The sequence below is a fragment of the Taeniopygia guttata genome, chromosome 21 (assembly GCF_048771995.1).
Source record: "Taeniopygia guttata chromosome 21, bTaeGut7.mat, whole genome shotgun sequence".
In the NCBI taxonomy this organism is placed as follows: Eukaryota; Metazoa; Chordata; class Aves; order Passeriformes; family Estrildidae; genus Taeniopygia; species Taeniopygia guttata.
Genome location: NC_133046.1, coordinates 2,476,929 through 2,495,985, shown reverse-complemented (window position 1 = coordinate 2,495,985; position 19,057 = coordinate 2,476,929). Strand labels below are relative to the sequence as shown.

The window sequence follows — 19,057 nt, the reverse complement described above, 5'->3', positions numbered from 1 at the left end:
GGGTCTGCTCTGCCTCTGCAGGGATCCTGCCCTTTCCTGGGGAGCTGCTGCCAAACCAGGGCTCTGCCACTGGAAGCCCCTGGGAGCCAGGTTGGGGCTTTCTGAAATCCAGCTGCTGCAAGAACTAAGCTCAACAACTTCAATCCAACTGTGAGTGGCTGGCTCTGTCCCAGGAATAAATGCAGACTCACATTTTCTGCCAAGTCTCCCATTTATTTCCCCTGATGACAGAGCAGAGCCTGTGACCTGATTTTCCTCTGACTTTCTGCCTGATCTGTTTAAGTAAAATTAAAACTATTACTGTGTTCAACAGTCTTTTTTTTTTTTTTTTTTTTTTCAGCCCTAGAGATGAGAAGTGAAAATTACTACTGAGATTCTGGATTGCAGAATGAAAATTAATACAGGAACTACACATTCTAATTCAGAAATAAATGCAAGGAGATTCTGACGTCAGCTTTCTTTTATCAATCTTCTGCCATCAAGATTAAAGATGAAACAGTGTCCAAATGAAAACACTGATTCCATGTGTTCCAAAACGCATCAACACCAACACAACTCCTTGGGGTGATTTAAGTCCACCTCTCAGGCAAAAGCAAAAGCAAGGTAGGTAAGAAGAAATGGGAAAAAGCTTTGATGTCCCTGTGCTTTAGAGCTCATGTTCAGATAAAGTCAATTAATTCACACTGGAAAAGGTTCAGCAAAATAGATTCATTTGAAAGCAGAACGCTGTGATACAAGAAAATTTTAATTTGAAGGCACAATTCTGTAGAGTTCATTGTCCATGTTAATAAAATATTCATGGAGAGAAGGTGTGGAATTGAGAGCAAGATAATCCCTCGTGTAACATTTTACTTCTTAAAGCTGGACCCTTGTCTTCAGTCAGAGATGTCTTTAGAGAAAATCAATATTCAGCAGGTATCACCATAAAGGCAAGTGCTGTGCCAGAAACATCCACTGCAAGATTAAATCCAAATTCAGCCCAACCCTCTCCCAGACACTCAATCTTTTCAATATCTACTTTCATTCTGATTCAGAAGAAGATAAATATTTCTCAGATTTACTGAAATAATAATTATGGGAAGCTTGAAGTTATTTTCATTTCACAAGGCTTATAGGGTTTTTGAAAAAAAAAAAAAATCAGCCAAAATAGCTAATAAAAGAATTTCTCTGAACACTAAATCACACACACTTCAAATCACATTAAATTTCCAACTTCTTCATTGGGAATTATAGCAGTAATTATATTATTGAAAGAAATCAGAAGAGTAGAAATGGAAAAAGTATCAAAGATCACGCCTGTTACAAAGTAGAACACAATGAAAAAGTACCAAAATAAAACCACACTTTCTGGAACACACATTTACTTTGCTTTTACATGAAGCAGAAACATGTTCCCTGCTGTTAAAATTTTAATAAGCATCCTTGGATTGCTTTTTCAATGCTGCTGTTTATTTTGTGGCAGGATTTTTCACCCAAAGCCACCCTGAGCACCTCACAGCTGCAGTTCCAGCTCATCTGGACTGAGGCTGGGTGACCCATGAGCAACCCAAATATTTCAGTGTTGCCATCTTTTTGGGGCTGGTGACACAGGGAAAGGAGGGCACAAGAAATCCCTCCCTTCCTGTGTGAGAGCAGCTTTTCTGGATCCTGGCACTGCAGTGGGAAGGAAAACCCCAAAGGGAATGCAGAGGTGTTTGCAGGGGGCACCAGGCAAGGGCCAGGACATGGAGCAGGGATACCTCCACACCTGTCCCTGTGTGTGGCACTCCCACACACAGCCTCCCTTGTGGGACTGAAAGTTTAGAGACTGGAAGAAAAAGAAAAGAAAGAAAAAAGTAAAAAAAAAAAAAGAAAAAAGAAATCCTAGTAGTGCTTCTATCAAACAGAAAATGATATGTTTTTTCCTGAAGTCTCTCACAGCATGTAAGTGAAAAGGGCACACTGCTGAGAAGTAGAACTGCTTCTCCTTGCCATTGTTCACATTTCTTCTTTAAGGGTTCATTTCTATACTTCAGATAAAAATCCCCCAGTCTTGCAATGAATCAGGTTTTTGAAGAAATGGCTCTTAACTATCTTCAATTAAGGCTGAATTACAGCTTTTCTGTTTTTCACTTCATTAGTTTTTTGTTTGGTTTTTTTTTTTTTCAGAATTCAGCTTATGTTCAGCTCTCTGCTGATCTAATGAGTTGCCTCAATTTGCATCTGAACGAAAAAATTGTGGAGAGAAGATGGATCTCTGTATCCTGCAGCACAGAGCACTGTCAGAGCAGAGCAGAGCAGGGAACAGAAACCTGGAACACCCAGTTCCACACTGGACTGATGCAGCAAAAAGACTCACAGTGATTTCTCATGCTTCTTAATAACATTCATATTTACTACACAAAGTAATAATAAATAGCAAAACTACACAAAGCATAAACCCTGCAATTTGTCCTGAAACAAGGGGGAAAAGGAGACCAATACTGTGCCTATTGTTAGAAAGATGTTCTAGTGTCTGCAAATCAATTATTTATGGTTCAGTAGCATTATTGTCTTTTAGGAGTCTCTGAGTTTGATATAAATATGTGAAGGTGTGGGAGTATTTTAGCATGTGGGGATGAAAAGAAGTCAGGAGATTGAGTCATTAAGTATTTTTGTACATGGACCAGCTTTGTCAGAAGATTCCCAGCCCTGGGCTCAAGGCAGCCCCAGGTTGTGTTGCACACTCTGCCCCAGGCAGGCTCAGGGACAGCGAGCAGGGAGCACCAAACTCCTCTGCTGAGTTCTGCCCATGAACAGATCCTGGAGGATGAATCCTAATGGTGTGCCTCACAACAGCCACCCTCCTAAACAGCAGCAGGAGAGGAGAACAGATTCCAGCAGCTTCTTTCTCTCCAGGGCCTCCAGAAGATGTTTGTGAGCCCAGAGAAACCCCAGCACACATGCACCAGAAGGGCAAGAAATATCCCCTTAAAATATCACCAAACCAAAACAGCTTTCCCACACACAAACAGAGGACTCCCACACTTGTCACACATTCAGCACTGCCAATCCATTGAAGACATAATGACTGCCCCATTTTTTCAGTCTCACTGGAAATGGTTTCACAGCTATAAGTGGCTCATCAATATGTAAACCAAAGAGCTGATTGGCTCCAACTATTCCTGCCAGGAATATCACTTTCTTTCTAGACAGGAGGCATAAAATCTTTTTAAAACCAATATATCAATATAAAGATATAAAATATGTAATGTATCCAAGTACATAATATATCCAGCAGAGTGTGTTGGGAATTCTGTTCAGCTGAACAGTCCAGAAGATATTTTGCCAGTCCTGCCTATGAACTGGCTGTGATGTTCCTGGCCCAGGTACACCAAACTCACCCACATCACTACATTGGATCTCATTAAACACCAGATCACATCCAAACTAATTCATCTTCCTTTGTTTCATTTTGCATCCCTCCAGCCTAATGAACATGTCCTTCTCACCTTTTAAACCAAACATCTTATTCCTAGCACAGCTTTCTCCCCCTTGTTGCCTCTCAGTGGCTCAAGCTTCACTGAAGTCCAGGACTTCTACTGTTCTGCTCATTGGCCAAAAACATCTGGAAATGTCCTTGGAAAAGAACATTTCTCTATAATTCTGCCAGCAATGGTTGGGACAGTGTTTACTGTGTAGAAAAGATGATGGAAGACTGGTCCTTAAAGCACACAACCCTTAAGAAATGAGGTGTTAATGGGAGAAGAGATGTTCTTAATGCTGTGGAAATTAGGGGCTTGATTTGAGGTCAGGCTGTCAGTTCTCCACCCCTCCATCAGCCACCTGCATCCAGGGAAATACAGAAGCAGAGTAGGATGGTGTTTCTCCTCTCCTCTGCAAAAAATTCCAGTAGTTGCTAAGCTATCTATGTGTCCAAATTTCTTGCTAAAAAAAAAAAGTCTTTGATTGATGAAGCTGACAGACAAATAGGACAAAAAGGTGCTCCAAGAAACGCGTGGTTCTGGTCAGGCTGCAGATTTCCTCACTGGCCATGCAGAAGTGGCACAAGAAGATTGCTATTAAAGTGCTTTTACTAGAACATCTCTTTTCTCTGGCCATCTCTAATTAGGTTTGCTGGGTTTATTAGCTATTTCAACGAAAGGCTGCTGTGAGCACCCAAAGGGGATCCTTCTCACAAAGCCAGTGAAGCTTGAGGTTTGTGTATGTGTATTCAGAAAACAGCCTCTAAACAGTCCAGTGACCTGGTGTGGATGAAGACAGCAAAGATAATTCCAAATGCTCCCTTTTAAATCTCTAAATTACAAATAAAATTAAAGAGTTAAGATGTGTACAATACTGGCAGATAGCAAAACTGTCGTGCAGTGAGTAAAGAGAAGGAGACAGTCTATGCAACAGAATATTTAAAAAGCTCAGCAAGTGTCAAAATGCATAACTTTGCTCTAATTTGTCCTGAAGAACATAAATCAATAATGAAATTATAAGCGGGGGCTTGCTGGAGACAAAAAGAACTGCACTACCAACCAAGCAGCATCAGCCCAGGGCTGCCTCACCTTCCTTCTTTTCTGCTCCCCTGTGCTGCTGCTACACAAAGGTGCCACTAACTAAGATTTCAACATGAAAGATTTAAAGGTGTCACCACTTCACTGAATGCAGGGATTCAGCACCTTACCAAAGTGGCCGATTTTCCATCTCGGAGAAGCGACGATGCTGCCACCAACCCAGAAAAAGTCTTCAGCCAGACGGGCCACTGAGAACTTATTTTGAAGCAAGGGAGATTTTGAGATATCCATATCTGAGCTGGACTGGAAACAAGCACTGATGGCCTTAGGAGGTATCAAAAATCTGTAGTACACATTCTCCATGTAACAGAATAAAAATATTATCAGAAAAATAGAAAATAGCCATTGATTTCCAAAATCCAGTCGTATTTTTCAGGTTGTTTCAGAACAGTTTCTCAGCTAATTTAAGCCTGATTCACAGTCCAGATTTAGAACATTAAAATCCCAATAAAATAATCTTTATTGTGGTGTACCTGTGACTACTTTGGAGGATTGGGTGGGCTTCAGTTCAAGATTTTAAAGAAGACACATGATGGAGCATGAGGCAATCTGGCATGTAGATGAAACCATTTCTGGACAGCAAGGCCTCCCGATGATATTCTTTTCCTCCTGCTGATTTTCTTTTTCCTTTGGTACTTTCCCAACTGCTTGGCATCATCAAGACATTACAGCAATTTATAGTTGTTGGCTCCTCCACCACTTCCTCCTCCTGACAGCAATTCCCACAGGGAGAAAACCCTTCCCTTTCTTTGGTTACAAACAGACTTGCAGGTCTCACTCTTTCGGGGGCTCTACCTGCTCTTCAAAACCAACCAACGACATCCCCTGCAGTAAATAATGCACAGTTAACAGCACAATCCATTCCCCTCTCTGCCCTACTGAGCCACCCTTGCCTTTCACTGTAGATCTGCCCAGGTGCATAAGCTCTTCAGTCTCTTTCCAGGGCTGGAAAAAAAAAAAAATAATCACATTTTCTTCTCATACGGCTCTTCAAAATATCATTGTGATGGTCTTCTTCTCTTCTCCAAAGGTTCTCCTCACTATTTTAATGGGAATTTCTGATAAAAGAAAGAATATTTCTCTCTAGGCAGCAAAAACTAGATACGATGGAAACACAGCAACACATGTTTGCTTCAAATCCTAAATCCATCATAGGCACTAATCCTAAAGCTGTGCTCCTGCCCTATCCAGTCAAGGGATTTAGGTGACACGTGAAAAAAAAAAAAGGTTTCAAATAATTCTTCTTCTGCCTCTCTTCTTCATCATCTTCTCCTCTTCCTTCTTCTCCTTCTTCCCCAGTATCTCTCCATCTCACACTGTATTTAGGGATGTCTTTGCAAGCTGACATAGCCATAGAAGATCTTACTTAGGGCAAACCAGGCAGCTCCTGTGCCCAGAGCTGCTGTAACAGAACCAAGAGCACTGAGGGGGCTCCAGGACTGACAGATGAAAGCAGGTGAGGATTAATTTTTTAAAAGCACTAAGTCACTACCTCATTCCATTTGAAATGCACCCATTGAACTCCAAACACAGAAATGTGTCACTCAGGTTATCACAACCACTTAAGCTACACTAAGTTTTAAGTACAATAGACAATCTCTCTTGCCATCTGTGATCTGTACAAGGAGCCTCATATGCTTCTACCCTGATGAGCTAAACACAAATTGCCCATTTAAAAACACATTCATTAAGTGCTTCCTACTCTTCCTTTCACAGTTTGAAAAAAGCTTTGGAGTATTTAATTCTGGAGATGATTCACTCTCAATTACAAGTTGTTTATTTCACCACCAGTGCCCAGAGTTCTTATACTGGGCTTGACTCAGAGTTTAACCACAGATTAATTCCAAACTAGAACCAAACTGGGTCTCCACCACAGGAAGCAGCGATGCTATGAACGCTCTTGCCACTGTTTATTCAAACATTTCAACCACAGCCTTCCACCCTGCTAAGGCATCTTTCAAGAGCAATTTAGTGAGATGACTGCAAACTGTCATCAGGGAAAGAGCAACTTCTCCTGCAAAATGCTCAGGAGGATATACGCATCCCACAGAAAACTCTGCCCTGAAGGGAAGAACAAAGGAAACTTTGTTCTAAAGATCCTAATCCTTTCTTCACGTGAAGCCTGGGCCAGGATGAGAGCTGCCTTCTCTTCTCTGAATTCTCAAATAAACTCTTAGACATCTTTGTGTAATGCCTATGCTTTTAGAAATACCACCCTAAATGGTGAGAATGTCACTGCTGTACCTCCCAGGGAAGGAGAGAGAACTAAACTCTGAGGCTCTCAATTACAAGGAGCCAGAGTTAAGGCAAACTTCTGCATAAACCAAAAGTATTGCAGCTGTTTAGCTCCTTTTCCCCCCTCTTGCAGTACTAAACAGGTTTCCTTGCAGTTTTCCACAGTGTACATGCAACGGAATCAGTGGCTGGCACAGTGGCTAAAGATACTCCTTTCAAAATTCAAATATCAATTCTGCCAGGACATCCTAGAGTCTGCATTCACCATTTATGTATTATCAACCTGGGGACAGGGAGAAAGGAGGAGAAAAGTGAAATGTAATTCCCATTGCAGCATTGCTCAAGATATTGGTTTCATGGTTCATAATTAGAATTCTGCAAATGCAGGGCTTCAAATGTGGATTTGATTTTATTTGAGTAGAGAGAAATGCCAATGATTTATAGCACTGGAAAATAACTATTACAATATTCAAGTTAAAGTTAGATTTTTAATCCTAAGAGCACACATAGAAGGTTTAATTTAAATTATTTCAGTTCACTATCCATACACCCCTTCAGGCCTCCTAAGAAAATCCTCACGGAAAGAGAGTAAAAATAAAATCTTTTAGAAGGCTCTTCCATTTATTATGCTGGATACTGGATAACAGCATGGAAAAGCAACAGGGAATAACAAAGGGTTAAATTGGACACAATCCCTCTCCCAACTCTTAAGCACACTGAGCTGAGGACTTAGGATCTAAGCCTACTGAAATGGGTTTCTATTCTTGCCTCTCTTGACATCCTCAGAGCAATCTTGCTCACCTGACCCAACAGGGAGATTAAAGACTTCCTTCTACAGCACTTCAGGAACTTATTATTGTCTGAGTATAACAAAGGATTTTCATGCCACGAAATAGATTTTAAAACCAACATTGTCTGAGTCTCCAGGCTGGCTTGTGGCTTAGCTAAAAATGGAACTCAGAACACTAGAACAATGCTGGAATGTCAAAGTCTTGCAGAGGAAGAAAGTCACTTGGAGAGTGCCGAGGAACCAGACTCCATCCCACAGAAAGAACATCTTGAGGAAGACACAGGAGCACAACACACATATGGTTTGGAAGATGGAGAAAAGGGAACAGGATGGAGATCCTCCTGAGACAAACGGGTTTGTCATTAATGCAATCCTTCAGGATGGAGGGATTCACTTGACTGCTGAGGGATGGAAAAAGTGTGAACAGTTATGTAATACATAGGGAACCAGCTGCAGCCCTCAAAGTAGAAAAACCAAAACTAGAAATTTCAATATCCTGACTGCCAAAGACATTAAATGTTACAGAGTTGGCAGTGTATTTGACCTGCAAATCCACCAGGATTAGACCTGTGACTTCCCAGCCATGCACTCCCTTTACCTTTGCATGGACACACTACAGACCCAGTTTACCAGATTAACAAACTGACCTCGTCACAAGAGGCTGATTCTAAAACACTGAGCTGCTCATGAGCAGCTATTAGTGACACACAGAAAAACTTTGATACAGTTACTCCCATTTCCCACTTCCCACCCATGGAAATCTTGCTTCTAATGCTGTAGAATCACAAGAAAATTATTGCCACCCAACAACACAATCATAAAATACAAAGAGGAAACAGAAGATATCAGCACCCTCTGGCACACTTCTCTCTCTCATTTACTTTTACCCTCCCTGTTGCACTTTCACCAGTCAAAAAAACCTGTAAAAACTGCAGAAATTCCATTTCCAGCTACATCTTTGCTACCCCAGCCCAAGATCTTCATAGGAGCTAGCCAGCCTCTTATCACCTTCTGAACCACTAAATGCAAAGATGTTTCTGAAATACCAAAAGCAAAAACATCCCATTTAAGTGCACGTCACTAAATACAAGTCAGGAATACTCTCAGCTGCAGTAAAGGTTCAAAACCCCCACATACATGGGCACAAACACAAGCAGCAGGAGATGACTGGACCTGATGAACCAAAGGTGACTGATGCTCATTCACTACTTTTAAACAGGTGATTTATGTTTCTTCCCTTTCCCCCAGAAATGCTGCTTCCAAGAGGGCTAAAGCAGCATGAACTGGGCAGGCAGACCAGCCAGCTCAGCTGCAGTTTCTCTTCTCTCTGCTGGAGTCTTTTGCCTTTGTGTTTCCAATGCACTCTGCTTTTTCACAGCTGTGTCTGTATGCAACAGCTGCCCATTGTTTTTAGTGTGGGCTCTTCCCAAGAAGAGGGATTTGAGGAGCAGATGCTGATGGAAAAAAGACATCCACGGTTACATTTTCTATTTTTGTCTTTCAACTAAAAACTTCTGTGTTAGTTCTATCAAGAACTGACTAAATCAATCACTTTCTGATGGTTTTGGCTCAGAAAGTCCAGAGCACCTGCTCTGGGGCCACAACCTTATCCCAGCTGTGCATAAGCTGCCTTTTCCCTAATTCCAGCCCAGCCCCACCGTGCCGACCTCTGCCGTGGGCACAGGCAGAGCCTGCCCGACCATCTGGACAGCACCTCTAAGCACAGTAATCCCCCCTCGAGATTAGCACTGCACATCTTGCCTGCATCGAGTGGAATTCAGGTTATTCCGTGGCCTCTGTGTCTCACCCACCAGGCCCCAACATGTAACATTTGTGCACTGGCTCAGAGCATATTCAGCAAGTTATTTAGCTTGTCTGAAATCCACCTGTCTGCAGTATCCATGCCCTGGCAAGGCACTGGGAGAGGCTGGAACATCACATTTTCCTGGTGCTCCTTTCCATCCTGGAATTCACAGTGGGCAAGCCCTGGGATAGCTGCTTTAGGCAACCACAACCATGAACATTCCCAGGGCTCCCCAAAACTGTTTAGAAAGTCCCATTATTAAAATGAACCAATTGTGAAATCCCTTAAATTACTTCATTCAGTTGAAGGAGTGCTTGTGGAACGGGGATCCATTAGCAACAACAGCACTAATTTAATGACAATTACTCTGCCTCCTGCCATGATGTTTAGTTCTCTTGAGCTCAGCTGGGAAAAAATGATGCAATTATTTTAATTAAGTGAGAACAGGCTTTATGATTGGAGCTGTTGAAGTTTTTTCCTTGCAAAGCTGTTATAAACAAATTTTGTCATTTATAGAAAAATGTCAGCACAAAATGAAGATTTTTAGACTATAAATGGTGCTCTAAGGTCACCTTGTCTCCAATCACCAACTCGTACAAGAAAATGTCCCTACACACTTAACTGAAGTAAGATCATAAACCCTTTACATTTAAAGGTCTTTCAGTGCTTGACCATCTGTTCAGAGCCATGGGGCATAAACACAGAGAGGGAGATTAAGGCAGGTTGGGATGAAAGCCATCCATCAATATGATTACTCCTTCTAGGAAAACCCCTCTAAGAACTCAAGAATCCAAAGCAAAATGGGCACAGGAATGCAAGACAGGTTGAAAGACATTCAGAAAAGACACCTGATACTGAAATGCGTCACCGCAAAGTGATTTTAATGCACAAATTTTACTTCTGTATTTGGGATAAATTTTAATGTATTCTATCTCTATAAATTCAGAACTCTTCTAGACCTTCCTTTTGTGCCATTTACATTTTGAAATATGTGACAGACTCCCTATTTCTTCAAATATAGACCAGTTTCATAAAAAATGGAAAAAAAAAAGGATCTGCAATGGCTCTAGGAATAACTCAGTCTCTCTGTCTTCATTCAGTGCTTTTCTCGGCTTCTGTGATATCTGAGAGACAGCCTTATGAGGCTGTTCTTTAAATTTTCCTTAACTTATCAAAAACTTACCACTCAACAGAACCCAGCATCTGTAAATCTCAGAAAGCAATGGCAGGTCTTTCTGGAAGCTTGAAAGATGACCCTAATTGTGGTTTCCTTCAAGCAGGAACCACCTGCTGCAATCCCTGAGGGGAGGATTACCAGCAGAAAGCAGCACAGAGGGTGCAGGGTGCTGAGCTGGAGCTCACAGCAAGCTCAGGAGCTGCAGTCTCACAGCTCATTGCCCAATTTCATTTGGTCCTGGATTCAGTGGGGCTCAGGTAAACGTACAGGAAGTAAAGTAATTGCTCCTGAGCTCGTACAGGAAATGTTTCCATCCTCTGCTATGGCCTCCAGTATCCACCTCAGTTGGAAACAAAGCATCCTGACAGATTCTTTTCTCCCCAGGGCTTAGAGCCAGAAGATAAGCAGGCATTTGAAGGCTGATGAAAGTGTCAGCTCGCTGGCTGAGCTGGAAAAATGGGCTTTCAGGGAAATATTTTACAGAGAGCCACATTTAACAGCGGTTCTGGACTTCGTTCAGTACTAGCAGGTCCACATTCACTCCATGTCAGATCACATCATGGCAGAAAATTTAGATGCTGCCACATAATGTCTTTAGATCTGCACAGGCCAATATTGATTATCATGCAGAGGCCAATATTGATGATCTCTCTGTAATTCCCTGAAGTGGGAAAGCTTTCCCATTTAGCTGGACTTGATTCACATTCCCCACATAAATGATTGTCAGGGACAGAAGGGATATGAATCAGCAATCTGCACGTATGGTACCAGTTAATTTGAAGTTGTGCATTTAGCATTAACATGACATTTTCCTTGCAATGTTTCTCTATTTTTTTTTTTTAATCAAGTTGAAGATGAGGCATCTGGAAACCATCTCTACTTGAGGGTTAGACCAGGAGAAACAACATCTCCAGCAAAAGGCAAACTCAGGAGCAATGATGCTGGAAAACCAGAGAACACCTGAGTATTGATTTTCCCCAGTGAGACATTGTGCAAATGCTGTTCCTGGAGTCTGTAGCAGTTTGGAGGCTGAAATTCTGCAGCCACATCTCATGGGGTGTTCCACTGGAAGATGTTTGCCAGCTGCCACATTTTCAAAGGATTTTTCCAGACAGGATGCTTCTCTCAGGACATGGCCCATTCTTCTCCCAATAGCACTGACAGTATCAGTTGTTTCTTTGCTGATAGCTGAACTTTTCAGAATTACTGGGAACAAGAAATATTTTGGATCATCACCAATGACTCCTCAGCCTCTAGTCAGCCAGAATCCCTTAAAAAAGGAGAGTGGCAAGTCGCTGGAACACCAAAGCCTTGAGAGCCTGGAGGTTGGTGCCTCTCACTCGAGTGTTTGAACAGACCATCATATGAAGGCTTCTGGAAGTTTCCATACACTGGGGAATTACTGGCTTCAGTTGCACCATGACTGGTTTTATATCTAAGTGGAAGGAGAATCCCATTTCCTTTTAGTGCTACAGATGACAGCAAGAAGTGGAACCCTTTAAAAAAAAACCTTCATGCACCCCCCTGCCCATGGCTTCAGCCCATGGAAGCCCTGCCATTGAAGCTCTGCTCTTTTCAGTTAGCCCATTTGTTTTCCAGGTGTTTCCACTCCCTGGCTTAGAAGGACACCATCTGGCAGAAACACTGAGCTGGCTTAATCACAAACAGATTCAATCTCAGCCTCAGCATTTTCCTACTGCAAGCAAGGAATAAACCTGAGTAACTGCCCCCTGGATGATCTCCAGGGAGATCCTCAGGTGAGAGCCCCTCTCTCTCATTCCTATTTTCAGAAGTTGGAAGCTGAACCCAATAGGAAGAAGACAAAAGGACTTTGGGTGACTCCATCACACCTTCCCTGAGGACCTTGTTTAAAAGTACAAATGCACACTGGTGCATTTTCAGAGAACAATAACTGGATCAGGAATACTGCCCTGTCATGACATTTTCCAAACCAAACTATTCTGGTTTTCAGTCTTGAAACACTTCTGTTAGAAAATGCAATCATTAAAAGTGTTTTAAGGCTCTCCACTGCCAGAGGCCAGGGTGAGATGGGATAGTGGGAAGGAATTCTTCTCTGTGAGGGTGGTGGGGCCCTGGCACAGGGTGCCCAGAGCAGCTGTGGCTGCCCCTGGATCCCTGGAAGTTCCAAGGCCAGGCTGGATGGGGCTTGGAGCAGCCTGGGACAGTGGAAGGTGTCCCTGCCAATGGCAGCGGGATGAAACAAGACAATATTTTAGGTCCCTTCCAACCCAAACCATTCTAAGATTCCATGATAAATGTACCACTTCAGCCAACTCAATCCAAAACTTGAGGATTTACATGTTCTGAAGACTTAAGAAAACCACCTTCTTTCCGTGGAACAAAAAAAGTTCTTGCATATAGGAAATAGTTTCTCCCTATTTAGAACATTGTTCAGTTAAAGCTTCCATGCTCCCAAATCTCCAGCCTCTACACCAGCAATATGGTACAGGTAAATAAATTCTTATGCCAAGTATTAAAATCTGCCTTTTTTGCTATTTAAATATTTACAGTGCCCAAATGCATCTCATCATCTCTGCTTCATTGTTAACAAATCCCCAAGGAAATTGGTTAACATTTGTCTGTTGTTGTGATGCACATGAAGATTCTCTCATTATTTACCTGAATTGTTTGCATACTTCTCAGATTCCTTAAATCTGTTGCAGCCTAGAAGCATTCTTGGATTTTATATTAATTTAATCAATAAATAAAACAATTTCCAAAATGGTCATAAAATGATGGAAAAAACAATGGCAATTTCTATGTACAATAGAAGCTTTCCCTGTGTGATGTTCTATGGTCACCCTCTTCTTTTTTTAATTACAGTTCTGCTCTAGAATGGGATCCTTTAAAGTCAATTTTGTGTAATTCTCACATCCACATCCTTCTTCAGTTACTGGAGCAGTATTTGCTGCAGTGATGAGTGACTGCACAGGTACATCCACACCTGAGTTACCTGTTGTCCTTTTCTCAGTGAATGGCATTGCTGGAGCTTATTTTTGGAATTTCAATAACAGAGACAGAGCAAAGCCAAACCAGAGCCCACAGGTACAAGGTTTGGTTCTGACACCCAAACACCAAGTTAGAGCTAAGCATTTTTCCACTTTGGTAAAGCTTTCATCTAGAAATGATTTTTAGAAAAGAAGAGAGAACTTTAAGGAGTGCTTCCTTCAAAAGGGATTGAGGAACAGGCACTGAGCATTAATTAGTTGAGTGAGGGATATTGCTCTGCCTTCCCAAAGACACCAAGTTGTGAGACCAGTGTCCAGAGCAGCTTTTTTGAGTACACAGAACCCAAGACATCCTTCTTTACTTGTTGCATAACTCCTGTAAAACCACAAGCCTAACAGGCATAAAATACAGAATGCGTACAGGCAGCCAGGCACTGGAGTCAATTAATTTACATCACAGGGAAGGGTTTCTCTCTCCAGGCTTCTCCTGAGTAAATCAATGAGGAAATAAAGCTTTTAAAAATAAAAACTGGGCTTTTGAAAATTGGTCTTGAGTTTCATAGATTCCTTCAGCAGCCATCAGTACAGGAGGGATGAGCTCCAAGTTCAGCATGCAGGACACTGCAGCACAGTTTTCCCAGCTCGAGGCACTTCCCCGACTTCACCCCTGGTTTAATCCCACCAGGGAAAACTTCAACCCCAACTGATTCTGTGCACTCTTCTTGTTGGATGGGTGTAAAGAAACTACATCTAAGGAGTAGCAAATCACCTGTTTTAAAAAATTAAAACAATACAGCTGACTCACAATAGTACTGGAGTCTCTTTTCTCTCTTCTAATGTGGGTAGCAGAAGGTCTCAGGTTAAAAATAGAAAGCCTTTCTTATGGTGACAGCAGCTAGTTAAGCAAGCAGAAAAGGAACATGAACATACCTGGTGCACTCCTTCGTTGCACACTTTATGCAGGAGGAAACAGCCATTAGAGATACATTTATTATTTAAGCTTTAGTGATAGTAGGAGGCAAAGGTACAGCAAAAGCTCCCTTAAGAACCTGCTGTATTTGTTTAAAGCATTTAAGTTTGAATAACAGAAAAGAAGTGTCCAAGGAAGCTCTGTAAACTACACTTTACAGTAAAACTCATTTCCCTCAGAAAGGTGGTTAAAAAAAACATTTCTCCCCTTACCTTTTTCTGGACTGAGGCATTTAATTGTGCTTGCATCATCCATATTCCAGTGAGAGATTCAAGTAAAAACACCAGAGGAAGCAGCAAAGACCATATGCACATCCCTGATCTTTCAAAAGACTCTTGTAAAGAATGAGGAAAAGAGCATTGCCTGTGGTTTCACTGCAGCATCCGAGGGCTCCTAGGGATGCCTGCTGCCTGTGCTCTGAGCAGGCTCAGCCTTTATTCCCTGTGCAGGGGTGCATCAGGAGCTGCTGGCAGGTAGAAGCCAGCGCAGGAGCTCAATGAATGTTCCCAGCCTTTCCCTGCAACTCAAGTGTTCAGCCACCTGGGATAACTGTTCCTTAACTCTTTGCCTCCCTGCTCCCAGGCAGGATGTGGGGATGGCTTTTGCTTTACTCCTTTGGAAAAGAGCTGAAGGAAAAACTTGTGGATGTCAGCAAAGAAGCACAGAGGATAATTCACTTTTTATTCCTCTGGGATGTGTTGCAGTAGGCAGCAAACGTCAGTGAGGTGCTACTTCAAGTAAGAAGGGAAAAAAAACCCCAAAACCTCTTTTTTATGTTAATGCCTCCCCTGTGTCCATTCAGCATCCTACACATTGTTATGGGATCCTCCCAGACTTGCTTAAGTTAAGAAAGAAAGTCTACAGCTACTGATAAAAATAGGCAAGCTGTTCTTTTTGGATTTCTTTCTAATTCTATTTCTTGGCAAAGATGATACATTTCCCACCTTTTTAACTTGCAAGGAAATATTAATGCAGAATTAATGGGATATGGCTAGGAAACAATGCACATTATTGCAGTCTGTGTCCCAAAGCACAATGCAGGTGAAGACAGACACAGACCTTTAAGTTCTGTCTAAATCCTGGAGAAGAACTTCAGCATCTTAGTATGAGGGTGCTGCCTAAAAATTCCAACCAGGAATAGTTCCTGCCCCTCCTACATGCCACTGAAATACACTGGATAAAACAATTTGTTCCTTTGAGGACTTGAAATCTAATTAAGCAGGACTGATAAAGGACTGGGAAAAGTTAGTCTCCCTTCTAGGGAAGAAATCTGCTGCTGGGGGACAGGGTAGGCAGGATCCCAGTACCCTGCTAACAGCAGGCAGTGCCCTCACACAGGTCCATCAGGCAGGGCTGCTCTGATCCTCTCCCCCTCTGGCTGCAGGAACTGAAGCCAGTCTGTTTGTGCTGTTTGATGTTGCCCTCTCACCTTGTACCTCCTCATCCTGACCCACCTCAGCACGAGGTGTGCTGTGGAATGCTCAGAGTCACTTTCTCCCACCCCACTCAGGCTCTCCACACTGGGAATGTTGACTCTTGTTCATGTTCCCAGCTGCTGCAGCTGGATTCTCCTGCTGTTGCCATCCTCCATCATCTTTGCTTTTCAGATTTTAGTCGCTATTGCAGAAAGATCAAGATCTTTGCAAGATCTGACACAACCCTCTGCAGTTTTCATTTAGGCATGGATCCCGTGGTCATTGCCATCTAAGGAATGGCTCCAGGATTTGGCTCAGGTTTGCTTTCAATAAAACATTATCCTATTTGCTTAGTGGCTTTCAGCACTAGCTCTGTCCCCTGAGGTCTCATCTCCTGAACAACCCATCCAGAAGCACTTGAGGAGCACTTACTGCAGGAGCCTCTGGGGCCTCATGTATTTACACCACGTTACATTTGGGTAATTCCTCTTGCAGCCACTGTGCTTTAACACAGGCTTATCAGGGCAAAAACTGCAGAGAATGTGCTAGGTCTATCCTAAAAGTAACTCTCATTTCAGTTCTTATTTCCTGTTGGCAAGTGCAGGTTATCAACAAATCTCCTCTCATATCAGAAGGGAGAAGATGGGCAAGTGCTGAGGCCCAGAAAGTGCCTGTCAGACAGCTTCTCTGGGGAATCCCAAGGGAGGAAATCTTCACACTGCAGGGCAGGCTCAATTACTGCTAGGAACAAACCTCCCATTCAACACTACCTATTCCTCAAAATCTGATCGAGAGACAGAGCAAATTTAAAGATAACAGCTAAGGATGATCAACTAATTCACTAATTACCCCATCAAATTGATCAAAGCTTGTTGCTTCACCAGGCTATGCTTTCTTTAGAAGAAAAATATACTCCCATCTGAGACCATTAGAGATTCAGTATCATACCTAATTACTATATGATATCAATTTCATAAAATGAAATATTTTGTTTCTCTGGGACTTTTTTGCTGTGCAGTTAGAACAGGGTCACAGAACAAACGTCAGAGAAACATTTGAATGCCTTCACAACACATGCAAATTTTTTGAAATAAAGAGAACACAGACTGTGCTATCATTGAGACCAAAGCATTTTACATTAAAAGATTCTCTTATTCTAAGTAATGTCTAGCCTAAACCAGGAAATTTCTCTGTGTAAAGACAATCCGCTGACTCTTGAAATCAATGATGAACTTTTATCTGGATTTGTGGATTCTGATTCACACCAGAAGTTCACATGTGACTGGGAAAGGTCCCCAGCACTCCAGTTTGGAGAGCACAGTGCTGGCATGGAGCAAGCCTACCCCGTTGTCAGTTCCATATTACACAAAGCATAGCATGCCCTAATTCCTTCATCCTCCATTCCCAGCTCTCCAGCTCTACCAAACAGAGCAGAAGAGTGACTTGTGGTGTGGTGCTGTCACATCACAAGGGTTTAAAGTCCTAGGAAGGGACTAAAAGGGGCCAGGACTTTTCTCAATTCCTACTTTCCCAGATATGCAGAGGAGGCCCAGAGTGCTGCCAGTGAGCAGCTGACCCTGGTCCGAGGAGCTGAGCCATGACCTGACAAAGATCTGCCCTTTGTGTGTGGCTGCAGTGTCCATACAGGATCCTGAGCCATCCCAAACCTCTGCCAGGGCCACAGCCCCATCCTGGCTGGCTGGAAAGGAACAGAGCACTTCCAGAGGCACAGCACAAAGCACCCAAGCTGATAGCACAGCTACATTATAATTGGACTACACATTCACCTACACATACATCCTTCATCCCAAGGCTCCAGCTGCCACATTTTATCACCTTCTAAGACCTATTTCCTGACAGAAATAACAGAGATCTTGTTGCCCAGCACAGGGGAGGAGTGTTACCACTGCTGGGGACTGAGTGAACCAGCTGGGAAATGCAACAGAACCATGTTACACCACGGTTAAGTGGAGAATGGAACATCCACAACATCAGAGATGTTCTAAATAACTTCTGAAAGTCGAACACTGAGCCCTCCTTGAAAGCCATTAAACTCTATCCAGAGAGCTCCATCTCTCACAATCCATGGCATCACTTCAAGACCTTCTATAAATCAACTTCAACACATGTGGGTGTCTGTTCTTAAGTTTTTGTTCCCATAGTTACCAATGTACTTTACCACAGAAGAGAACAGCAGGTGGCAAGACACAGAACAAAATCACCATTCTTTTAACATATGAAGAGTTGGGAAGTTTCAAATTAAGGTTTTATTGCAAAATGTTTACAGACAGTAACCAAGATGAACACTATTGAATTAGAAAACTCTAAAATCCTTCCATACATTTAATCCTGAGTCAACAAAAAATTCAGCATCCAGTAGGATGATCAATTTCCAGATTGCACAATCTATTGCAGCAATAGTTTTGTCTTTGTAATTTGAAATTCCCCCTAGGTCCCCTTGATACTTCCCATGTATTTTCTGCAGAGAAAAGGTGAAGAGGCCCAGCACACTGTGTACAAGATAGATTTCTCTAAATAAAATTATCTTTGTAGGATAGAAACAGCAAAAACAACCACCAACAGTCTGTTTAACTAAAACAACAATTGACTTGAAGACTGCTATCAAAACTCTCACAGCTTGCAAGCAATAACTTCTCCATTATCAACACAAAAAGAGGGCAAAACGACTGGCGTTGAATGTGCTGTAAATACCAAGGAGATGCTTTGCACAAATAAGTTTTGTGATTCTTTGTATAATAAGACACTGTGGTACTGTGTGCTGTCCATTGTCTTCTGCTTCTCCTCGGGCAGGGGAGCAGAGATAATATCTTTCATATGCCCAGTGCTACAGGTTCACATCCTCTCATATGTGTCTGACAGCAGGACAGGAATCAAAACTTAACAGCTAAATTGTACCTGCTCCTGAAACCCTCTGCCACTGACCAGCTCACCTCACTGGGTGCTCACCAGTCTGTTTAGAACACAGAGATAATCACCATTCCTTTGGCTCTCAGAGATATCAACCATTCCTTTGGTGTTCCCTTTCATCCCCCTTCTCCCAAACTTCTACTGAGCACCAGAAAGAGAACACTGAGAACGTTGTTTGAGCTAAGCTGGTTTAACCTGATTTTTTCACCCCACAGTTTCAGAATAAAC

At 42.4% G+C, this 19,057-nt stretch overlaps 1 protein-coding gene across 6 annotated transcripts in view; it reads right to left on the bottom strand.

The window, feature by feature from the left end:
- PLCH2 (phospholipase C eta 2) overlaps positions 1–19,057 on the bottom strand; it is a 75,401-nt gene that overhangs the window by 30,545 nt on the left and 25,799 nt on the right. The window contains exon 1 of one of the 6 annotated variants that reach the window (XM_030289502.4): positions 14,699–15,178. The exons of the other annotated variants lie outside the window; for them this stretch is intronic. Within the exon in view, the coding sequence (XP_030145362.4) occupies positions 14,699–14,741 (43 nt within the window). The 5' untranslated portion in view covers positions 14,742–15,178. Of the gene's footprint in view, positions 1–14,698; positions 15,179–19,057 lie in introns of those variants that run through there. 6 annotated transcript variants of the gene reach the window in all.